Genomic DNA, 24,978 nt, shown 5'->3' on the forward strand with positions numbered 1-24,978 from the left:
AGTTGGGCTTGTTACTGCTGAGCCACAGTGGGAACGTCCTCATCTTGACTCTAAATTAATCAGATCACTCCATGTTTTACTTCTTAAATGATTTTTTTTTTTAATGTGGAATTCTACAAGCTGAACCATAGGAAACAACCCTCTCCTTTTTTGAAAAACAGCCCCATGTTGGCAATTTCCATACATTCAACCCAAAACATCTGCTCTCGTGCTTCAGTCCCCTGGTTAAATCTTCATAAGCTTTCATTTCCCAGTTACACCGAGAGCAGCCTTCCATCCTCTGCGGCTGAGCTCTGAAGGCTAAGTGATGGTGCCTGGCTCTTCCCCAGCTCTGGTGTCACCTGCACAATTTCTCCTCTAGGACAGGGCTTCCCAATCTCAGCACTGCTGACACTTAAGGCTGTCAAGTCTCTGTTGCGGTGCTGGGCACTATCAGTATGTGATATCCCTGGCCATCGGCTAGATGCCATGCCCCCCCACCACCACGGTGACAACCAAAATGTCTCCAGACATTGCCCCTTTCCCCGGAGCCCCCACATGTCTCAGGCATTGCTGTTCTCCAGCGACCACAGGCGAGCTCCCCACCGCAGAAGGCCACGCTTGCTCTGAACGAGTGCAGCCAAAAGGTCCAGCTCAGCTGCCACGGTCACCCACTGCCCCCAGGATGCGGGGGCTTTCAAGGACCTCGCCTGCTACTCCTCCCACGTCCATCGATCGACACACTGATGGAGCAGGTGTCAATGTGGGAAAGCCCAGATGCGAGCCAGGGAGTCTCCCAAGGAAGATTCTGGTGACCTCGGCAGTGAGAGATCACAGCAGTCTCCTTCCAGAAAGAGGCCTTAGGGCAAAAGAAGCTTCCCTCCACTGAAAAATGCAGGCCGGCTTACACTACATGGTAATTCTCTGTACTGAAAAATGAAGACCGGCTTGTACTAGACGGTAATCACTTAGTAGGAACACAGTTTTTAATTTTCTACATATCCCGGGCTTATTACACTGCATCTGTGCTTAGTGTGTCTCATGCGCTATATGCTGATGAGACGCGATTCAAAGCCTTCACTGACAGCACTGACGCAGAGAATCTTGACATCTTTACCTCCACAAAGGGCAGCCAAACAAAACGCCGGTTTCGGCCTCTCAGGTGGGCACTTTCCGCTCGGGATCACCCCCAAGCTATCACCTTACACTCTTTAAAGCTGTGGAGTAAGTTTGCTGCACACGTGTCCCCCTCGTCACCGAACCCTCCGCCATCTGTCCCCTCTCACATAGTTCTACTTCCCTTATTTAGGTGTCAGTGGGCTTGGTCCAAAGCTTAATGAAAATAATTACTAGCTTTACAGCTGCAAAGAAAAGGAGAAAGCCCTCCGGTCTATTAATTGGGTGCAGTCACCTATCTGCAGTCTCCATGGCTAGCGAGGGCTGAACAAAGTTATGATAAAATTTTCTTCAGCTGACGAATCCATGGCTCGTCCACGCTCAGGAACCCTTATGGGAAACACTCAGAAACCAGGGGATGTTCCCAGATGACAGAACACTGGCGCCACGACACCGTCTACATTCCATCACCTGAATGCGCACGGCAAGCACATACTGAGAATGTTATCAACTTAATGACACCGGTCAGGACAGGACTGACACATACCACCTATCCCTGTAGATATGATTCTCCCGTCAAACCGAAGGGAAACTTGAACGTTTTGTTTATTGCTATGGTAAACCCTTATTTTGATAAAATACCATGTAATTTGACCGAATGCCAAGTAATAAGAACTATATTTTTTAAAAAAATAAAAGAGTTTGTTTCTGAGTGTCTAACTACCTTCAAAACTAAACCATAACAAAACTGGCTAACGTAACATAAAATAATGAAGACTTTGGAAGTTCCTTTAATGACTGTAAATAAATGGACAGTTTGCACATCACCGGTCTGAATCCCAACGGGATTAGAAAACACGCTCTCCTACGTGAATGTGAAAATGTGCTTTTCTGCTTCCTAACAGGCAAGGACTCTTTGGGGTCACCCCTCGGTATCCCCCAATATCCTGCCTAGCCTGCCTTGGAGCCACAATGCCCTTGGTGAAGAGGGGGTCCTGTGCTGCCCCCGCCTTTCCTCAATTCACCATCTTGCTGCCTGAATCAATGTCCGCTTTGAGGGACAATGAGAAGGTGCCAGGAGGCCTGCCTCCTGAGGGCACTTATTTACCACCCTGCACTGCACCCCACCTGCCCAAGGTATTACACAACACACACACACAACATATATGCACACACACACACACACACATATAAACACAGACATACATGCACACACGCATATGAACGCGCACACACAACATATACGCACACCTGCATATAAACACACACAGACATACACACCACATGTATGCACACAAGCATATAAACACAGACACATACACACACACACACAAATAAATATACACACACACAAACCCCGTCTGTGGCTCAGACCTTGCTGGGCCCATTGCTCTCAGTCTCTACCGATTACTATCCATCCCAGGTAACCACCGTGCTTTAAGCTCCTTAACACGCTCTCTGGTCAGGCTGAGGGCTGTGCTCCCATCAGCCGCGGGAGGAACACAGCCCTGGACCAGGGCTTTCCATAGTGCTGCCTAGACCCACGTCCACATGCTACTTCCAGGTACGTATCTGGCATCCAAAAAAAAAAAAAAAATCACTCTGGTCACTGTTCCCTGAACCCAGCCTGAGAAGCTCTGCGTCTCTGACCTGCTTCTTGTCCTGCTAACCACCCTGAAAGTCATGCTCAAACCCTACCCCTCGGTGAGCTGCTTTCAAAGCACTGGAGCCAGAAGGACATGAGTCGCAATTCCACCTCTGCAATGTGGGTGTCAACCGTCTGGAACTCAGCACAGGCAGATGGACGTTACAGACCCTCGTTAATTGTGGGCATCAAACCACCAGATCTGCCCTCAGAACCCGACTACGCCTCTCCTGCGGTGGGGACGATGGTCAACATGAGAAGAGAGCTCAACCTTTCACTATATTTAGGAAAGGACAGTGTAACCCTAAAAATAAAGTGACTAAAAAACATCAGAGGACCCAGTAATGCTCCAACGGAGACGGCCTCAGAGGCCCCCAGTGCAACTCACTTACTCGAGCACCTGGGCTCACGCGAGGTCCCCACGGCCAATGGGTGACAGAGCTGAGTCGAGCTCCCAACATGAGGTGTCTCATTCACTACAGTCAAATGCTGAATATATTCTGAAGCCATCTTACATCCCGAAGCTTTGGAATATGCATTTCCCCATTCTTAAAAACCTTAGGACCAAGGCCCTGAATTAGTATTTCTACTCACTGTGCAAGCCTCTGGGTTTCTAAACTGTTTTTCAATGAAGCTTCTAAGTTAACCTTCTAAAGTTCCTCGATGGATACACATCAAGGTTATGATTTAATCCTCTAAATATCAGCTGGACCTTTACAGGTATAAAGCTGCACTTTATCCTGCTAGCAGTGAATTAAAACCCCATGAATGCAAACCTTGGTAAAAATCACTTGCTGTATAGAAAAAGTACTTTAGAGATGTATCAGAATTATTTCCTGATGGGAGAGAAATAGAGTCTCAAATGTGCCATGTTAATTCTTCACTTTTCTGAAACTGAATGCTGCCTTAAACATAGTCATAAATTTATGTACATCTAACATACATGGTTCTCGTTGTGTCTAAATTTTTTGCAAAGAACAATTCTTTGTCTGAGAAAAGGTGATGCAATCATTACATATCACTGCATGATGCAGGCTGTCTGGAGTTACTAAAAGAGGCAGGTATGGCCAATTTACAAGTGTCACCCCTGCTCCTTGGTTCAGGGCTCCCTGCTGAGTCTCACGCTCACCGAGGGGCCCCTTGGGGTCTTTTCACAAATGACTGTTTATTATTATATTATTCCATCATATACCTCCTGAGAGGAGGCTGTAACATCCGTTAAGAAAAGCATGAACTAGTCGGACTTCTATATAGACGATTATTCTCTAAGTGTTGTTTAAAACTATGTTTTCTTTAACATTGGTGGGACAGGGGTTCATGAAAACATACGGTTCAACGAAAGCAAAACGTTCTGAAAACAAGTTAAACACTCTTGGCTACGAAACAAATTAAAGGGGGAGAAAAAGAGGTGCAAGTGCCTTTGCTGCCTGAACTGCCAAGCATGGTTGATCCCATGGTACCAAGGCTTTGCACAGCCCCTCGCCCATGGGCCATGGTCAAGCCAGGTTCTTACCAGCGGATGACAGGTCTCACTGGCTGAGAGAGAGAGGAGAGAGGTTTCCATCAGGATATTGAGGGAGACAGAATTGTTGGGGGACCCAGAAGGAGCCCCCCCTCCTACGCCACTGCTTCCAGAGTGCCTCTGCGGAGACAGAACCAGCCAGTGTCAACTCAGCCACAAGGGCCCAGCTTTCCGGGCCCACCACACAGGCAGCTCTGTCAGGGACTGGGGGGGTGGGGGGGTGGAGATGGGCATCCTTTGAGTCACACAGGGGTAAGATAAAGGGACATGTCGCTACTTGTGCCTGACCCACTGCGGGAGAGGGCGGTTACTTCTCTCCATGTCCTGAAATTCCACAATGCTTGGTTACATTTTTGAATCACATTATTATGCTCAAATGTAAGAAAATATATGAGGAAGAAAAAAAATCAACAGTCTAAGATACTGGAGAAATAAAATCGGCTCAGTGGGTCGAGGGGCTACTGTCTCCTCCTCGTCCTCAGTGTCACTGCAGGGCTCACGCCCCCTGGGGCTGTGGGTCCAGGCCCCAAATCCAAGGCATTAGGAGTTCCCAGGAGACCCCTGCCTCTGCAGATAAGGGTGCCAAGGCACAGCCAGGCCGGGTGACTTGGCTGATGAGAGGAGCCAAGCCTGGAGCTCAGGCAGGCTGGCCTGAAGCTCACGGTCTTAATGTCCCCCCACTTCACACTGTATCATGACTTCACACTGTGAGGGTTCAAACCTGCAGCTGGATGGTTATCTCAGGGCAGAACAGCATATTTCTCCACCTGAGAGAGGCCTTGTGCTTTTGGGGATGTTATAAAAGAGGATAATATGGAGCTCTCATTGTGACTCAGCCGTAGAATCCCACTGGGAACTGTGAGAATTCGGGTATGATCTCTGGCCTGACTCAGTGGGTTAAAGATCCAGCATCACTGCGAGCTGTGGTGTAGGTCGAAGATGCAGCTCAAATCTGGCGTGGCTGCGGCTGTGGTGTAGGCTGGCAGCTACAGCTCCAATTCAACCACTAGCCTGGGAACTTCTATATGCTGCAAGTGTGGCCCTAAAAAGTCAGGGGGAAAAAAAAAAAAAGAGGACAATGCATCATAGATGAAAATGATAGACCCACACTTCCCCAAATTTCTACATGCAAATTTGCAACAATAATTTTGCACTAATGTAAGCTGTGCATTTAAAAGAGAAATTTCACTTTGATGTATTTAACAAATTGCATTAAGACCATTAAATCTGTAAGTTATTGTTTAAAAAGTTGACTTATTTTAAGCAAAGAAAACTTGCCAGTCTTTGATATACGTTCTTAGAAACCTAAAAATAAAATTCCTTTTCTCAACTGTCCTTTTCCATTTCACACTTATTGATCTTGCCATATGTTTTAAATAATGATGAAATGAATAAGAACTGTTTTTAATAAAGCCAAATCACAGTTCCTTTCATGTCCACATATTCTGAGGAAGACTGAGGTGAAAAAGCTCTTAAGAATGAGGACAAACTAAGTGGAGCTGGGAACAGCTTCAGAAGAGAAGCTGAAGATGGTGAGGAGCTGAAGAGGCCACTGAACGGGCAGGTATTTGCAGGTGGGGGTGGGAGGGAGCCCAGGAAAGAGGCTGTGGGGGATCGGGGGGCAGGACCAAGGCGAAGCCCACGTGAGCCAAGGCAAGAGCAGGAATACGACCAAGGCCTGTTTGTTTGCCCGACGTGTCAGGCTGAGTCAATGGGAAAGACGTACCCTGTGGAATAAGCCAGGCCTGCCTGTGAACTCCAAAAGCCGTTCTACGTGTGGCCAATGTCCTCAATATCTTTTGAGCCTTAGCTATTTATACAGCGGGTCATGATATTTATCTAACCAAACTGCAGAGAAGAATCAATGGAACAACATCTCGAGCTCCCAGCACAGAGCCCAGCACTGCGGTGCTGGGGAAATGGAGCCCCTCTGCCCTGCCAGCACCCCCCAAACACAGAGCAGCAGGTGGAGGGAAGCCAGCCAGGAGACCCCTGCATAGGTGGGCTGTGCAATCTTACAAATTACCTGGAATCTTTTTCATAATTTAAAGTTACTCATAAAGTCTTTATGATCCCAATTATTTTCTAAATTGGTAACAGAATCAATTTTTTAAAAATTCATAGTTAAGGAAAAATAAAGCTATTTCAAATCATTTTCTCAATCATACTGATAAACCATAAACTCCCACTGTACATGTTCTGTGGGAAATACCACGTGTTAAAGTCATTGCTTTAGCTATTAAATTATTCACTTATTGGAACAGCTAAAACTGGTCCGAAAAAATATTAAAAACAGTTGGTTTGGAATGAGTTAGTTTTGAATTCTGGCTGTTTGGTATATGTATTATCATTACACTTTAAAACACAGAAGTGACTATATTTGTTTATATAATTAATTTGTTATTATATTAGCTGAAACACTTTTACATGTTCATACCACAGAACACAATCAGAGAGATATCTATTTTACAAACAAGTTTTTTTAATTAAACAAAATTTCAATTACTTAAGTACCCTTATGTTTTGGAAAGGTTTTTTTGTTAACACCTTAGATCTAATTTAAAATTCAACACTTTATGATGATTTTGCTACTCTGAGATTTAGGAAAGCACCTGTAAAACGCCAGGCTGCAGCACCATGCTCTCGGCCCTGTCTGAAGCTCAGCGGGGCCCAAGAACCACACGACTGGGTCACGCAGACAAGTGTGCCACCAAGAGGCGAAAGGAGGAACTTTACTTTGGATTTTGCTTGGCAATTTGAAAAGCCCTTTTTCTATACTGCAAAATCTGTTTTTTGTTTTTGTTTTTGGTCTTTTTGCCTTTTCTAGGGCCACTCCCGTGGCATATGGAGATTCCAAGGCTAGGGGTCTAATCGGAGCTGTAGCCACCAGCCTACGCCAGAGCCACAGCAACACGGGATCCGAGCCGCATCTGCAATCTACACTACAGCTCACAGCAATGCTGGATCCTTAACCCACTGAGCAAGGCCAGGGATCGAACCCGCAACCTCACGGTTCCTAGTCAGATTCGTTAACCACTGAGCCACAACAGGAACGCTACAAAATCTTATTTTTAAAAATGTTTTGGGTTCTCAAATGTTATAGTTATTTCATCTCATTTTATTCATTTTTATTCCAAAATACTTTAAAACAGAAGGAGGACTCAAATACACACCTATTCATGTGACTTTATAGAAAACTCTGTAAGGCAAAACTAATTAACTGCTAAAATTTTTAAAAAATTATTTCCTATCATTTATCTTACTTTAAAAAAAAAAAAAAAGGGAACATTTTTATAAAGCTCTCTCTGCAGGAATTAAGCCTTTTAGTGCCAGGCTACATAAAAGTGTGACTCCTTGAGAAACTGTCACAGGATAGAAACAGCCCTCACTCAGATGGTACCTGTCTCAGGTGCACAGTTTGTCAATTAAAGAACTGAATTAACTGCATTCTCTACAGTAAATGTTTTCTTTCCTCGTTATAATTAATATAACATGTGTTTCCAGACGTACATAGAAGTTCTGGAGCAACCACCATGATCTATTTAGACATGTGGACCAGAGGTTAAACTAATTATCAGAGACATTTCTTACTTAAATGAGAAAAGTTTTTTTTCATTAGAAAGCTTTCTGTGTAATTTTCTTTTGGCAAAGGAATAAAGTTTACTTAGAGTAATTCTGTTTGGCAGACAGTCAGGGCTTCTAAAACATATACCAATAATTGTTAAGGTTAAAGCAAAATAGTCAATTCTGTTAAACACATAAAAACTCAAGCTTCTAACGGTCAAAACAATAGGCTGATTATAAGTAGAGATTTATAGTATCCTAGTTTTGTCTTAGAAGTCTGGACCTTGGGATCACCGCTAGCAATGGGCCATCATTGAAGATTTACGCATTTTGCAATGAACTACAAAAGATCAAACAAAACCAAAAACAGGGCATACATTAAAATGTGAAAATTATTTTAAGTATAAAATTTGTAAAGTCCTTTTTCTATACTATAAAATCCTACTTTTAAAAATAATGTTTTGGGGGAGTTCCTGTTGTGGCTCAGTGGTTAACGCATCTGACTAGGAACCGTGAGGTTGCGGGTTCGATCCCTGGCCTTCCTCAGTGAGTTAAGGATCCAGCGTTGCCGTGAGCTGTGGTGTAGGTTGCAGATGCAGCTCAGATCCTGTGTTGCTGTGGCTCTGGCATAAGCTGGTGGCTACAGCTCTGATTGAACCCTTAGCCTGGGAACCTCCATATGCTGTGGGAAGCGGCCCTAGAAAAGGCAAAAAGACAAAAAATTAAAAAATAAACAAAAAACAAAAAATAAAAGTAATGTTTTGGATTCTCAAATGTTATAGCTATTTCATCTAATTTTATTGTTTCATTTTCATTCCAAAATACTTTAAAATAGGAAGAGGATTCTAAACTCGTGAACCTATTGATGTGAGTTTCTAGAAAACTCATTCTAGAAACACTGTGTTCATAGCTGACTTCAAATTTGTTTTTATTAAATGAGAAAATTCTACAGTTGATTATTATTTCCAAGTAAATATTTTTCCTGCAAATCTTAGCAAAATACTGCTTTTTTTCCTTTGGCTGAGCCTGCAGCATGTGGAAATCCCCAGGCCAGGGATTGAACCTGTGCCACACAGTGACCCAAGCTGCTGCAGTGACAATGCCAGATCCTTAACCCGCTCAGCCCACAAGGGAACTCCAACTTTTGGGGCAGCAGCTTGGGTCACTGCTCTGGCTCGGGTGTGACCCCGGCCCAGGAACCTCCCATATGCCATAGGTATGGCCAAAAAAATAAAATAAAGTATAGCGTTGTTAATTAAACCTTCCACTCTTGCTTCTGTCACGGAGGGATCTCATTATTACCTGTGAGAGTTCATGCTCTTCCCTGTTTTACCCTTTAATCATCCACATGCCTTGCAACGCATCATCCTGTAAAGGTGCTTCCATCTGCAATGATGGCTGCAAAATATCTGAGCAGGCCTACTTCCCATTTCTACATTTATTTAGGAAAAAAGTGAGCCTGTGTGTCTAAGTCCAGCCTGCTCTGTAGACGTCCACTACACACCACTGACACTGGACCAAATATGACTGAGACAACTCAGTAGGACAGAACGGCTATTACTTCAGAGAAAAAGCTCAGTGATTAGAGCTCAGAGTATTTATCGGGGTATATTTTACAAGGTTTAAATGGGGGCCCAAGCGAGGACCGGCAAACCAGGAGAATGATTTCTTATATGTATCAAGAGGTCTGTGTGTCTGCATCATCGAGTCATAGAATAAACTAAAGACTTCTTGGTAGTTTACAAAATGATTCAAGTTCACTGACAAGTGTCTATAATTTAAAGGATAAATTCTGAAACACTCCCCAAACCTCTAACTGGTCAAGAAGACGTAGAGCTAAAATTAAATGTCTTCAAATTTCTTGAACCCTTCCTATCCTTCTTTCCATCTCCAATTCTACCACCTTAGCTCTCACCATTTTAGAAAACCTCTAATCAATTCCTAATTAATCCATCTCCAGGCTGACCTCCTCTATCCTACACGGTCACATTTCCAAATCCATCCTCCAAATAGGGTCCAGAATAATCTCGGGGGCTTCACAAACCAATCACATCACTTGCCTGCTTGATATTCAGAGGCAGCAAGCCAAGGGTCAGTGTTCCTGTCCCCTCCCTGTCCTCTGCCTACTGCAAGAACTTGCACAGGGAGGAAGGCCAAGGTCACAGGCTGGCTGCTAGGGGCTCCTCTGGCCCTTCTGTTTCTTTCTTTCTTTCTTTCTTTTTTTTTTTTTTGGCCTGCACCCCTCGCACATGGAAGTTCCCAGGCCAAGGACCAAAATGGTACCACAGCAGTGATCCAAGCCACAGCAGGGACAACGCCAGATCCTTAACCCACTGTGCCACCGGGGAACTCCACGGTCCTTCTGTTTCAAATGAACCACCGATCACATGCCTTTGAGAGAAATCAGCTCCACACAAAGAGATGTCAGGACCCCTAGCTGATGGCTGAGGTTATTCACAAAGACATCCCAGCCCCAAAAACAACAGTTTTCAAATGCTTTTGAATGAGTCATTTTCTTCATATAATAGCTAATGTAGACTCTCCCCCCAAAAAAGAGGTTGAGGTTAAGTATTTTTGAGGTTGACCACAGGCAGAACTGGACAGGCTATGGCGGGAAACAGATTTGGCTGGTGAAAGGCAGAGTCAGCAGGGAGAAGCAGCTGGGGAGAGCTTTCGGGAAGACCACGGCCCTGCTGTGCGTAGGAGAGCTGCAGCCACTGAGAATGCCCACATTTTGGAGGTGCTCTCACAACCCCCAACTTAACCTGCCAAGAGTGGCATGCACGACAAGGCCACCACGCGCAAGGAGGTACCTGGTCCTCGCTGGTCAGCCCCAGGTGCATGACAAGGTAAAAATGCACCAGGAAGTCCGAGTTGGGCAGGACGTCCTGGCGTCTGGTCATCATGGCACAGATCAGCTTGTAGGCTTGGAGTTTGCCTTCCTTATACTCGTTTGGCAACGTCGTCGCCTGCCAAGGAGACGGTTAGAGATTTAATCAACTCCAGATGCAGATGCGTTTACTTCTCGGTTTTCCATCAGTTGTTTATGGAGAGGTTTAGGGGATGCAGTGGCTTGAGCAAGACCCAGCCTGTCTTCAGAACATGCAGTCTGGGGCAATTACATTTTTTAAACTCAATTTCAGAAAGGAAGAGGAAATTACAGTAAAGAGATAAACACACATTCACTTGCCTTAAATAGCCATGATGCAAACATTCTGAGTGGTGGGATCAAGGCAGGAGGAGATGGGGAGGACTGGTTATCCAGGCTTATTGCTAGGTTATCCCGTATCTAAACACAAAGAGGAGAATTTTAGGGGATGCGACGCACTTAGTTTATCCCAACGATACTTTAATACTATGCTCCGTGGTCAAAGCGCGGCTTCCAATTAAACTTCTGCAAGTTGAGTGGAAAGCTAAAGTATTCACAAGTTTTTCTTTTATCAGGAGACCTATCACCCTTTTGAATTATGTGGTGGTTTTAGATTTAATACAAAACTAGGGCATCGTTTTTCCTTGAATCTTAATGCCTGGAGAGGCAGTCTTGAACTCCAGGGATAAGGATGGTTTCACAAATTGAACTGCATAAACATGAATTATGTTTTTGAAAAAAAAATGTAATAACACAGGGAAAATGAAGGTTGTAAACAAGAGCCAGAATGAAAACTGTATATAGTCTAAGATTCTACTTTTTGTATAAATGTGTTTATCTACAAGCTGCACTCACAGCATATGGAGGTTCCCAGGCTAGGGGTCCAATCAGAGCTGTAGCCACCGGTCTACACCACAGCCACAGCAACACGGGATCCAAGCTGCATCTGCGACCTACCCCATAGCTCACAGCAATGCCGAATACTTAACCCACTGAGCAAGGCCGGGGATCAAACCCGCAACCTCATTGTTCCTAGTGGTTAATGGATTCGTTAACCACTGAGCCACGACGGGAACTCCGAAGATTATATCTTACTACTGGTTTTCTCTGTGGACAGTGAGGTCAATTTTCCTCTCAGCATTTTTCTACATTCTTCAAATTTTGTATAATAAAACTAGCATCGCTTTTATAAAGACAGTAGACTGCTGAATAATATCCCATTCTTTAATATCCTATAGTAATAGTCTACTTAACGCATTAAATGGAATAACTCCGAGGCATTTATAAAATGACCAAACTATACATATCATTATTTATTCTTTGACAGGCAAACGTACCGTGTCTAAACACTTCAACTTTTGTTCCAGCATATGTTCAGAAGTTACATGCAACAGTTTTTATACTAAGTGATAAATCAAGTTTCCCATATTCGAATAAAAACAGCAGGACGTACCTTTGCTAGTTTGTACCAGAGTTCATAGAGATAGCCAAAAACCCTGGCGTGGATCTTGGGTGACTGGATATTATTCACATCTCCAAGGATTCCCAAGACCCTCCGCCAGAGCACAGCGGCCGAGTCTGGGTGCCACCCGGTGAGGGTCCCTCCGGCAATGATGCTGCAGTCGTCTGCGAGGCACTCGCTGCTGTCTGCAAAGAAAAACATGCATTAAGCCTGTAAACACAAGTTTGATCTCCTCATTGCTGCCTTTTGTCCTGAATGCAAATTACTGACGCTTGAAAACGTATGTACTGAAAACGTATGTATTCAGATGAAGGGTGAAATGGCTGACACCTTGGAAGAGGAGTGGGAGGGATGAGGAAAGGTCAGATGATTCCAATTCTTCCAACTGAAAGGGCACCTCCCTGGAGATGGCAAAGCAGTCCCTGCAGAGGGCTGTGTAAGCAAGCAGTGCAGGAGAAGGAGGACCTGCCAAGAAAGAAGGTGTCCAGGGAAGGAAGGCCTCATGGCTGGAGGGACATCTGTGGCAGTCATCACTGTTAATTAGAACAAATTTTATCCTTCTTGGATAAGGAGTTTTAAGAAATGCATACGGTTACACTTAGAATGGATAAGCAATGAGGTCCTACTGTACAGCACAGAGAAGGACATCCAAGCTCCTGAGACAGACCACGATGGAAGATGATATGACAAGGGGAATGTATGTACGTGTGTGACTGGGCCACTTCGCTGCACTGAAGAAGTCGGCACAACACTGTAAAATCAATTATACTTTGTAATAAAAAATGTACGTCAAAAAGTGCATATATACAGTCATGTAATTATCACCATAACCTGCCACCATAATTGACATGGAACAGCCTCATTGCTCCAAAAGTGCCCCTTTATAGCTAGTCCCCTCCTGCTAACCGCTGTCCCAGACAACCACTGCCGTTCTCTGTCCCTACGGTGCTGCCTTCTCCAGAAGGTCACATGAATGGAGCCCTTAGAGTAAGCAGCCTTTCTGTCTGGCTTCTCTAACTCAGCATAATGCATTTGAGAGATTCAAATTGTGTGACCACAGGCATCGCAGTGGACCCATCCATCTGACAAAGGACACTTGGCGACTTTCCTGATTTGGGGGACTATAAATAAAGCTGCCATAAGCAACTGTGCAACAGGCTTCTACATGAGCATATGCTCACATTTCTCCTTGGTAAGACCAGAATCACAGGACGGCGCAGGTAATTTCTCTGCTCATGCCTTCCTTTGAGTGGACCACACTGTCTTCAGGTATCTGAGCATCTTTGCTCCCTGCCTTGTAAATGCCCAGTTTGGCTGGGTACAGAATTCAGTGCTGGAAACACTTTGCTCCACTTACCTACAGTTTTCTTCATAATTTTAAAGGCAATTGCATTCTGATACTTGAACATTTTTTTGCTCTGACAACTTGAGCATCCTCTATTGACACCTGGTATTCGGAAACCTCTTGAGGTGCCCTGGAATTACCTAGTTTCCACCACTGTGGGATCCAGGAGATCCTTTCACTATAATACTCAAGATTAACTGTACTGGGTAAGTCTTCTCTAGTCTAAGATTTTTTTTTTTTCCTGCTGAACTCATCAGTTCATGAAAGCTGATGCTAAACTTTCCTATTATGATCATGGATTTATCAATAGTTCTTGGTAATTTTGTCAAATTTGGCTTCATACATCTGGAGGCTATGCAGTTCATGTGACTCAGAATTACTGCTGTCACTAATAAATGACTGACGTCGCTGCAGCTGGACCAGCTGATGGCCTCTCCTCCCCTCTACCCATGTGTTCACTTACTTACTCAGGGTTCCCTGGATATTACCTAAGAAGGACACCTCCTCTAAACATCATATGTCTGCATTTTATTTCTTCAACTAACCCAAGAGCTTCTGCATTTAACTGTAAGTCCGAATTGTTTATTTCTATTGTAGTTGCTGACTTACTTGATTTTATCTGTCGCATCTTACTTGAGGCTTTCTGCTTAAGTCACGTGTGCTGTGATTCTCTTTTGAATTTCTGGAGGGAGTTTAAAGCGTTTTGTCCAACCCCCCACCTCTAACCACCCCCCACCCACCCTTGTCTACCTTGGGTGTTAGAAACATAATCACCCTGATCAAAGTTCAACTCCTCAGCCCACACCAGCAAGGATGGGCTGATGCATGGGCCGATGCGTAGGTGATCATCAACCACCCTGTGCCACCCTGGATGCATACGGTGTTGGTGTTGCTAACAGAGAGATGGAAGCACGATCTATGGGAGAGAGGGACTCAAGCCGAGGAACGAAACAGCCAGGGACAGCAGGAGGAGTGACTGTGACAAGGAACCAGGCAGATCCAAGGATGGCAGTGAATGCTTCCTGCACTGCACCCGTGACAGCTGCCAACAGCTTATGATATTAGTTATGGAAAGATCCCAAGACGCTGAAACAGAGGATTTTAAAAGGATGGCACACGGTGTCACAGAAAGGCCTTCCCAAACCCAGCAGCACTGCGCCTTCTTAGAGCCAAACACGTCTGTATTTCTCACATCAGTATCACAGAACCAACTGAGGAGACAGAAAATCCCAGCTGGATCTCCACACACACGGTGCCTGTGCAAAGAGTAAAAGCCTAATCGTGGGCTTCCCGGGCTCTCTGACTTAGAAAACCTCTGAAGAGGGGCTCGTCCTTCTAATGCTGAATCTGTAAAATGAGTGCTGTGTGGTGCCTCCGTCAGTCTGAGAAGCTGTGCTGAAGCTTCGTGAACCTCACAAATCAGCCTAGGCCCCCAGTGAACAAGCAGCATAATCAGTGTTCATTCTTCTCATGAAAAAATGCCATCGTGTCTTTATTTTTTGCTGTTGTTGCTGTGGTTTTCTCTTGTTTTTTCTTTTTACGGCTGCACCTGCAGCATATGGAAGTTCCCGGGCTGTGGGTCAGATTGGAACTGCAGCTGCCAGTCTACGCCACAGCCACGGCCACGCCATATCTGAGCTGCCTCTGAGACCTGCACAACCGCTCAAGGCAACGCAGGATCCTTCACCCACTGAGTGAGGTTGGGAATCAAACCCACATCCTCACGAATACTATGTCAGGTTCTTCAGTCACTGAACTATGATGGGTGCTCCTTGAATCCCTTGAGGGGTTTAAAAAAAAAAAAAAGTAAGGGGATTAGATGATTGAGAGCTTTGTTTCATCCCCAATCATCACCCCCTCAATGCAGCATTCATCGAAGATGTAGCTTAGCCTGCAGCCTTTGGGGCATGCTGAGACCTCCTTGAGTGACAGCTCCAAGTAAACAGAGGCCAGGCACCTCATTACCTGCACCTCCCTGCCACCTGCCAACTAAAACATCCTCAGTTACAGAAGGATCCCACATAAAAAAAAAATCTGTTTCAAGAATGTTTTGTTCTCAGGAAAACAGATACCTCAGTGATAAAATTCTAGGCAACATCCCCCATCACATTATTAAAATACAGGGAGAATTTCCCAGGTATCTGAAGTGACTGCATACCCAATTATTACTATGAAAATTGTTTTAATGAGTTGAAATGTTTTGCCCGAAATTATTCCACTCATGGCATAAGTAACAGAACAGCTGCTGACATTTTACATGGAGATGGTTCCTCAGTGAAGCGGCATTTAATTAAAAATTGGGATTTGAGAGATTTCAGAAAATTTCACATTCACCTTAAAAACAGCAGTCTATTTTCTTTCTCAGGAGCAAGTGAGTATGCTAGCCTAGTATCTGTTTCATTATTACTAAATGCTATACAGACATTAAAATTTTTTTATTAAAGTCGGAAGCCTTGCAAATAAATAAAACTTTATCTTCTTTCTCCAAATACACACAGGAATTTTAATACAGCAATCTAAAATTTAGAACTTTGCAAATATGCAAAGGATTTTAGCCATGAAATAAGTCTTGGTAACCAGTAAAATAGGCCCTTATGGCCAAATGGCAACTTCACATGGCAGCAATTTTATGTAGATTTTCTGGTGTACTGATGCAATGTAGCCGGCACTTTGGAAATGATTTTCCCTTTTGATTTGAAAATTACACCAAAGGCATAAATATCAATTGAAACACCTCAATTCTGGGACCAGAAAAATCAGGCCTAGACTTTGATGATTAAAAATGGAGAAGCAGGAGTTCCCACTGTGGCTCAGCAGTAACAAACTGGACTAGTAGTCATGAGGACACAGGTTCGATTCCTGGCCTCACTCAGTGAGTTAAGGATCAGGCACTGCCATGAGCTGTGGTGCAGGTCGCAGACGTGGCTTGGATCTGGTGTTGCTGTGGCTGTGCTGTAGGCTGGTGCCTGCAGCTCTGATTCAACCCCTAGCCTGGGAACTTCTGTACGCCGTGGGTATAGCCCTAAAAAGAAAAAAAAGTGGAGAAGCAGTGGGTTGGCGCTTTGTGACCATCACTATGGCCTGACTCGACTCTCCTTCCTCACCTGCTTTCCAGGGACACACAGCATTCATTTTAAAGACCTCAGGAGTTCCCTTCTGTTGCTGTGGGTTAAGGATCTGGCATTGCCTCTACAGCGGCTTGGGTTACTGCTGTGGTGTTGGTCTGATCCCTAGCCTGGGAACTTCCAGAGGCCACAGGTGCAGCCAAAAAAAAAAAAAAAAAAAAAAAAAAAAAAAAAAAAAATTCAAAGGTGAACTACCAATCCCATGGTACTTATCATGGTTATTTTTCTTAGAACATTTGATCTTCAAAGCAGATCAAAGCATGGTAAAAATGCCAAAATCAAGTGCAATGGCAAGAGAATGCTGACAAACCCATTCTTACAAAAATATTTTAGTGGCAGGTAACAGCGATAATTAGAAGCAGAAGCTATAATTAAAAGCAGAGCAGAAAAAGGATTCCTACAACATTTAGAAGGAGGACTGTAATACAGGTACTAATAAATAAAAGAAATTCTGAAAGTGAATCTGACATATTTTTTGTCAAAAAAAGGTTCAAATTTAATTGCTGTCTTTAGCCAAATCAAACAACAGCCTGCAGGTTGAGGCTCATTCACTCATTGATTCAAGTATTTACTTTCTCCTCTCCTGCCGTCACTGTTCTAGGAGCCCATGAACACGACCAAGGACGATCCCCATCCTCAAGCTTCTTGCAGTGGCGGGGGGGGGGGGGGGGGAGAAGAGGCTGGGGGAGTTGTCCCACTGATCCTCTCCCAACTAAAGCTGCTTGTGGGAAAGCTTTTTTTTTTTTTTTTTTTTTTGCTTTTTAGGGCCTCACCTGCAGCACATGGAGGTGTAGCCACCAGCCTACACCGCAACCACAACAATGCCAGAGCCGAGCCACATCTGCAACCTACACCACAGCTCATGGCAATGCCAGATCCTTAACCCACTGAGTGAGGCCAAGAATCAAACCTGCGTCCTCACAGATACTAGTCAGATTCATTTCTGATGAGGCACTTACTGAACTTATCTTCAAATGGATCACTGAGCTGACAGGGGCCTGGAAAGGAAGAGCACCAAAGCTGGCCCTTACCCTTTTGCTAGCCCAGAATTCAAGTTTCTCCTACAACGAAAAGAAAGTCTTACTTACGCTGAAGTTGAATTAATGATTGACACTTTTCTTGTGGTTAGGTTTTTTTTTTTTTTTTTCCATCTCATTTAAGAAAAATTTCCCAACCTCAAGGTCTTAAATATATTTTTAGAAGAGACTTTCTTCCAAAAGTTTAAAATTTTTTCCTTTTTAATATTGAAGTATTTACCCACCTAGACTTGGCTGTGGCAAGGTGAGGGATTCCCCACTTTCTTCTCTGTGGCTAAAACTGACCCGCAGGCCTTGGCTGAGCCTCAGTTCTTCCCATCACACCTGGACTGCCCCCGTCACATGTCACAGTCCATGCCAGTGTGGATCCAGCATATGTTTTATACTCCCTACCAATCCTCTGCTGTCTATCCCTGTGATTAAAACTCCCTTTAAAGAAATCTCATAGCACTCATCATGTTACCTGTTCTCACCAGGATACACCTCTTGTCTCTGTCCTCTGGATAAGCTCAAGTCAGGTATGGCTATGAAACACTCATCTTTTGATTTTTCACAGCATCAAAATCAGCATTTCTAGAGGATAAGCTATTTGTTAAATAAGAGATGAGGCCAGCAGCGATACCAATTCTTAGCTCTAGAGTCATAACTACTGCCCCCTCGAAAATCATCAGCTTGGTAGAACAAAACTTAGCCCTGAATTAATGACGTTTTCTTATTTTTTGATGTTTTCGATGCTCTGGCCTCGGGGGTCTTTCTGACCAGGGACCGCTCCTCCCAGGGCTAATTCCTGGAGATGACAAACAGGGCACCAGGAAGTGTGCCTTTCATGTGCACAACCCTGGATACAAAACCCAGGCCTCCCCACTCCCTCCTCTGTCCAGCTCTTTCCATCAAGCAGACATCCCCATGCCCTCACCACCCCAGGGCCAGGTGCCAGGCCACCAAGGCCAGCGTCTGTGCTCCAGGGTCCGCTAGGAGCACCCACCTGGCCACCCCAGGTCTGCGTAGCCTGACTTGCCTTCCCTTCCCCATAGAAACAACACTGCAGGCCGTGGCCCATGTTTTCTTCCAGCCTCCCCACCAACCCTGGCGCATGCCCCTTCCAGGCACCCCCTGCATGGCCTGCCGTGCCCCTATTTCCCTACGCTTCCGCCTTCATGACAAGCATCTCCCTGTCTGCCTGTCTTGCCGTAAATCCCAGACAGTTTGAAACAATGCACCATAAATTTAGCTGTTACTTTTCGAAAACAGCTAAATAAGAAAGCAAACATAAAACTAACCTGGTAGTCTGCCAATGATAAAGGAATTTAAGATGTTAGACGCAGTTTATTACCCTGAGCATTTGCTAACTGGTAGGATTATTCAATGAGAAACAGAGATACACGCCAATTGCTGGGTCACGCCTGTTGCATGTCCTAGAGATCAGGCTAACATGAGTTTTATTTTGTCCATTTATGAAGACACTGTCCTCCTGAGAACAGAAAGTTAAATTCAGAACTGTGATAATCCTTCGACCTTATCATATTACAGTTTGTCCTTTTCACAGATGCCGAGGTGAACTATTGAACTGAGTGTACTGATTCTTTCAGGATTTCAAAGAAGAACTAAGTATTTAGGAGTTAATCACAACGTAGAGAGCATCATATAAAATTACCTCGCACAAGCTTATTAAACTGAGCTGCCCCATGCATGATCTGAGGTGGGATCAGAGCTAATCTTTCCAGAGGACAGACAAAAGATGTAATCACCCAATTTTCTTTATTTCAATAAAAGTAATTAAAACCAGTCTTGTTTAAGTAAATTCAACTTGTGAAAGGTTCACTGTTGCCTTCCATAAAACCATGACGACAATTTCCCTTGGATGATCTGTCCGCTAGACCCAAAGAAGCCATCTATTCCATAAACGTATTAATCATTCCCAAATAGTTTAAAGGGTTTGCAGTTGCAATTTTAACAGCAGCATAAAAGAAAGGAGGAGATGCGGCTCTGGACTTGGCATCAAAATGCTCTGGGAGCCGGTTGCAACGCTGACACTTATTTTCTAGGGAGACAGCACGATTTCTCTGGGTCTCAGCTTCTACATCTCTGACACGGAATGTCTAAGACGTGCTTTGCGTACCACGAGAATCGAAGAGGACTTCTCAGAGTTCTTTGCAAACTCTTAAACTCTGTAAGTTTCTAGTGTTATCATCCCAAATCAAAACCATTATATGTATCTAGGTAGCATTACATATAAAAAGAATTTTCAATCCTTTCTAAAAGAACCCCAAATTTGAGAAGCGCCAATTCTACCCAATAATCCATAAAATTGAAGCACATGAACTTTGCCAATGGTTCTCTCATTGACTCTGCATGGCTTCCACCACTGGCAGATGTGAGTTCTTAGACCAAAAATGTCCACTGTCTCTTAGGGCACCACAGAGTTACTCGTCACAACTAATGGGTTTGTTTCTCTTTGTTAGTTTTTTCTAGTCTTAATTAAAATACACATTAAGATCATTCCTCTTGGTCTTATAGAAGACTTTATGCAACACCATTTCTCTATGTACATTTTACGAAATTTTTCTCTTTCTTCTTCCTTTTTTTTTTTTTTCTGGCTATGCCCATCATATGGAAGATCCCTGGGCCGGGGATTGAACCCAAGCCGTAACAGCAACCGGAGCTCCTGTGGTGACAATGCTGGATCCTTAATCACTGCACCATAAGGGAACTCCTAAATGTTATGAAGCTTTAATGTTACTCCATCAGGAACGTCCAAAAACCATCAGAGATTGGTTAAATTTTATAACATAATTAATGAAAACCAGTTCACCTGGTTTAAAAAAAAACCAAGGTAAAACTTTAGCCTTTATTTCTAACTTGAAAATGATCTCTGGCATTTTAACACCACTTTTTACACAACACGTGCTTTGTGATTGGCTACACAACAGCTGATACAAGATGTCCATGGATGTGTGAATACACTGGGCCAGGAGGACATGGCTGTTGTCCATTGCCCACGTTGAGGTCCTCAGAACAGCAGTCTCTCCTGACAATCAGCAAAACAAAGCAAAAAAAAAACAAAAAAAAAAAAAAAAAAAAGAAGAGTTCCCAACGTGGCTAAGAGGAAACGAATTTGACTAGTATCTATGCTGATGCAGGTTCGATCCCTGGCCTTGCTCAGTGGGTTAGGATCTGGTGTTGCCATGAGCTGCGGTGCAGGTCGCAGATGTGGCTTAGATCTGGTGTTGCTGTGGCTGTGGTGTAGGGCAGCAGCTATAGCTCCGATTAGACCCTAGCCTGGGAACCTCCATATGCCATGGGTGCGCCCCTAAAGACCAAAAAAAAAAAAAAAAAAAACCTCCTCCTTGGTGTCCCCATTCTCACTTGTCACGCAAGCGAGGGACCTGGGCCTGCAGAGGTTCCCTTTCCCAGGGTCACACAATGCATGTGTGTCTGCGTGTGTGCACGCACATGAACAACTAAAACTGCAGAGTGCTTCCGCACACACACTGCTCTGTGCACTGGTATCAACATTCACTCATTGATTCTTGCAGCTACCCTAGAATAAGGACTATTACTACCCTCACTCTACAAAAGAGGAACTGAAGGACAAAGAGATTAACAGCCCAAGGCCACCCAGCAATTCCTTGGCAGAGCCTGGATGCTGACCCAGAAAGTTCAGCTCTATAATCTATTCATGAATCTTAGAAATACAACAAAAACTCTAGGGAAAAAAGCTGCAAAAAATACAGAGCATGACAACGGTTTTGAAAAGCTTAAAACCAAAATTAAATGATATATTGTTTGAGGAGACGGATATACGTGGTAGAACTATAAAGAAGTTAAGGGAATGATTATTTAAAAAAACTGGGAACAGGGTCACAGGATGAGGGGAGAAGGGCCTCTTGGGAGCCTCATTGTTTTGGCAGCTGTTCTGTTTCCTACGCTGGCCAGTAGGCTCACTGCTGCTCATTTTACTACTATGGCTCAAACTCACACACAACTTACCAGGCTCGTACCAAATATTTTATAGTGAAATTAAAGAAAACAGTAATCGATAAGCTTTTCAAGTCCTTTAACTTGATTCTGGATTGATGACACACGTAGGTTGGATGAATCACACTTGCCTGTTTCCAGAGTAAAGCAGATCTGGTCAGGGACGTCCAAGGCTTGGCATGAGTATCAGTCACTCCCTCCTGTGCGGGACAGTGGCCACTGGCACACCTCCTCCCTTTCTGGACCCTGTTTCTAGAACTCTCTCCATACAGGACTCTGATTATGAAGAGGGCTCGGGGCTGGCAGCCTAATGTGGGTGGAGGTAGCCCCCTGCATCACTGTGCTGAAAGACCCCCAGAGTTCTTGGAAACCATGGGATACCCCAACCGTGAACAGCGGCACCTCTTTTCAGGTCGCAGGTACCTGTTACGTGTGAAGCATCCGTAGGACTCAGCTGTAGCCAGTGGCGGGCGTCAGAGTCGGTCACGGCATCCGTGGGAGTGTTCAGGTCCGGGTCTTCCTCGTAGGTCTGCCACGGGCTTAAGGACAGCTCTGTGTCAGTGCCATAGCCCAGACCTGTGTCACTGCCAACACTGTCACCTGGCACAAGGGGAGACACGGTCTGAAATGACAACCAGCAGGGAATCGGAACGTTCACCACCCTGGTACACAGAGAACTAAACGTGGAGACCTGCAGGAATCATTCAGGGGATTGGGGCTCAAAAGGTGCTGGTGGGGGCTCCTGGCCAATGAAACAAAGCTTCCAAGGATGGAGCATGGGCATCCCTGCACTGATGCAACAAGATCAGCAGCATCTTGGGAGCAAGGGGATGCAGGTTCGACCCTCGGCCCACCACAGGGGGTTAAAGAGTCAGCATTGCTGCAGCTGTAGCATAGGTCACAAGTGCGGCTCAGATCTGATCCCTGGCTCTGGGCCAAAAAAGAAAAAAAAAAAAAAATGGGTGGAGCATGAACAATCACTGTGGGCTCCTTTTCACTCAAGGAACTTCACCTGTGAAGTTTTCTACCACGACTTGTTCAACTGCAAAATAGATGTGAGTGGAAGAGCACGAGACAAATTGATTCCAACACAAATGCCAGTTTATTCTGCCAGGGGCAAGAGCCTGAGGAATCTCTACACCTCGAGCCCAAGATCTGGACCCACAGCTGGGGTGATTCGGCCAGGAGCACTGGGAGACGAGGCCTCCCCCACAAAAGATTTTCTCCAATAGAAATTCTCCCTTTAAATGCTAAAAAGTGTTTGTTTGTCCTGATACAATGATGCTTTCAAAGGCCTTCTAGGGCTATTTAGTCTGACCCAAAACACCCCAGCTGGCCCACACCCCGCGTCTCTGGTCTGCTCTGGAAGGGCCTCAGGTGCTTCCTCCCACAGGTACCCCAGCTATGTGTTGCATCTGCTGCTGATGGTCCCCTGGCCTTGGCACTTCTCATCTCCTGTCTTCTCATCCCTTGCAAACATAGACAGCTGTCCCAGTCACCAACCTGCTGGGTTCCGAACTTGGCCTGCCCCAGGACTGCAGAGGTGGAGCCTAGGAGGGGCTCTGTGTCCCCTACTGAGAACCACCCAGGGGGCTGGCAGGGACCCCAGAGAAGCATTTCACAGTACATGCTGGTGCATCTCAGCACCCCGATCAAACGTCTCTGAGATACTTGACCAGGGACGGTCAAGGCACTTCTGCAGCTTTCTGTTCCTAGCCTGCGGGAACGTCCTGGGGAAGAGCATTTTTCCTTCTTCGTCTGTCTGCTCGCCCAGCCGTCAGCCTAGGTTGTGCTTCTTCCCTGGAGAGAGGCCCAGGGCTGGAAAGACAGGCCTCTAAGGAACAGCTAATGGACTAGAACCGTTTTATTGCATGTGTGGACTAACCACTCATCAATCCTGAGGTCTCAGGAATAAAAACACCCCATTTCCCAATCACGCGTTCTGATAACAAGATACCATTCGAGTTCTGCTTCAAAAGCAAACAAAATACATCAACACTGAAGTCGGAGGAACACAGACGGCCTTTCCTGTCACTTACTCTTCTGTCTCTCCCGACATTTTCCTTGCGTCTGCGGCAAATCATCTTTTAAATCCAACTCCGCAGGGCTGCTGCTTCTTCGAACTGAGATCTTCAGACAGAAAGACAGTGCATTTGTTACAGGAAAGTTTTAATTCTTACAAGACTGTTATGTTTCCAGTCCACATTTCTAAAGAAAAAAAGCTATAATAATAGCAACAACAACAAAAAAATGACATTTTCCATTTGAAGGATACGTGTCCACAAATTACAACTGAACTATAAGTTACTCGAGATCTGAAATTTAAGGCTTCTACTTCGTCAGTTGACATCCGATAAAAACGCTCTTCTGAGAAAGGATGCCATGTTAAACAGAAGTTATTTATTTTAAAGTTCTACTTGTCCTGCTGCTCGAACACATGTGACTAACGGATGGAGGCCTGGGTGGCGAGTGCGCTGGGAGGGAAGACGTGAGCTCTGCGCAGACCCCTAAGGGTCAACTCAGCGCCAGCTCCAGACCGCAGGTTAAAGACTGAGACTAAGACACTGGGAGGCAACGGGCATCCTCTAAAATGTATACCACTTGCTTGGAAAGACAATATATACACAAAGGACACAAAATGATTACAATGCCTACTGGCAAAACAGGCAAGTAAACTCTCTGTAAAAGGGAAGCAAAAGAAAGTGTTACCTTGATTGGCTCAGAGCAACAGGAGGGCTGCTGGAGAAGGCAACAGACATGAGGTGGTAGAGAGAAGGCAGGAGGGGGTTCAAGGCAGGAAGCACTGAGCAATCAGCAAGTTCTACGTGCAGGAAAAGAAGCCGATTATAGCAGGCGGTGCAGGGCGGTCAGGTGAAGAAGGAAAGTGGTGAGAGGAAGAGGCGACCACCTCCTGCGAGAGGCGGCTGCCGGTGGGCCTCCAACATCAGGCTTGGGCGTTCAACCCAATACTGACAAAGGGAGCGACTGCATGTTGTAGACAACAGCTCACTGTGATTAAAAACATAACCAGAAAGATAAGTCGCGTAGCTATGTGTGGGACAGAGTTAAGAAGAAGGCTGCTCTGGAACTAAGGGAATTCAGGAAGGAGCAAATAAGCTTTTGAAGGTAGAAAAGGAGAAGAGAAGATGAATAAGAAAATGCCGCAGAGTGACAGGCAAGAGCTTATGTGAGAGCTTAAGTAAGGGCCATACATGAGAGTGGAAGAAAATTAAATCACAAAAGGATATGAATCTAGGCGACCATGAGAATGATTTGATGAAGGAGGAAAAGGAGGGAAAGAGGAAAGGAAGGCAGGGGGGAGTGAGGGAGGATGAT

General features: G+C 44.8%; 1 protein-coding gene across 14 annotated transcripts in view; it reads right to left on the reverse strand.

Moving 5' to 3' along the window:
- The window catches only part of RALGAPA2 (Ral GTPase activating protein catalytic subunit alpha 2), a 271,235-nt gene that overhangs the window by 139,129 nt on the left and 107,128 nt on the right, over nucleotides 1–24,978 (reverse strand). For all 14 annotated transcript variants that reach the window (XR_014832899.1, XR_014832897.1, XR_014832895.1 and 11 more), the window contains 5 exons: nucleotides 23,682–23,772; nucleotides 22,066–22,242; nucleotides 12,149–12,342; nucleotides 11,017–11,115; nucleotides 10,640–10,795 (listed from right to left, as the gene is read on the reverse strand). Coding sequence is in view for 10 of the 14 variants with exons in the window: in XM_085004561.1 (XP_084860687.1) it covers nucleotides 10,640–10,795; nucleotides 11,017–11,115; nucleotides 12,149–12,342; nucleotides 22,066–22,242; nucleotides 23,682–23,772 (717 nt within the window). In the remaining 4 variants the exon portion in view is untranslated. The remainder of the gene's footprint in view (nucleotides 1–10,639; nucleotides 10,796–11,016; nucleotides 11,116–12,148; nucleotides 12,343–22,065; nucleotides 22,243–23,681; nucleotides 23,773–24,978) is intronic.

Source organism: Sus scrofa, chromosome 17 (assembly GCF_054392235.1).
Source record: "Sus scrofa isolate SSC_HxYL_T2T_F1_AM1 chromosome 17, Sscrofa_HxYL_maternal_Yorkshire_Landrace_v2.0, whole genome shotgun sequence".
Taxonomy (NCBI): Eukaryota; Metazoa; Chordata; class Mammalia; order Artiodactyla; family Suidae; genus Sus; species Sus scrofa.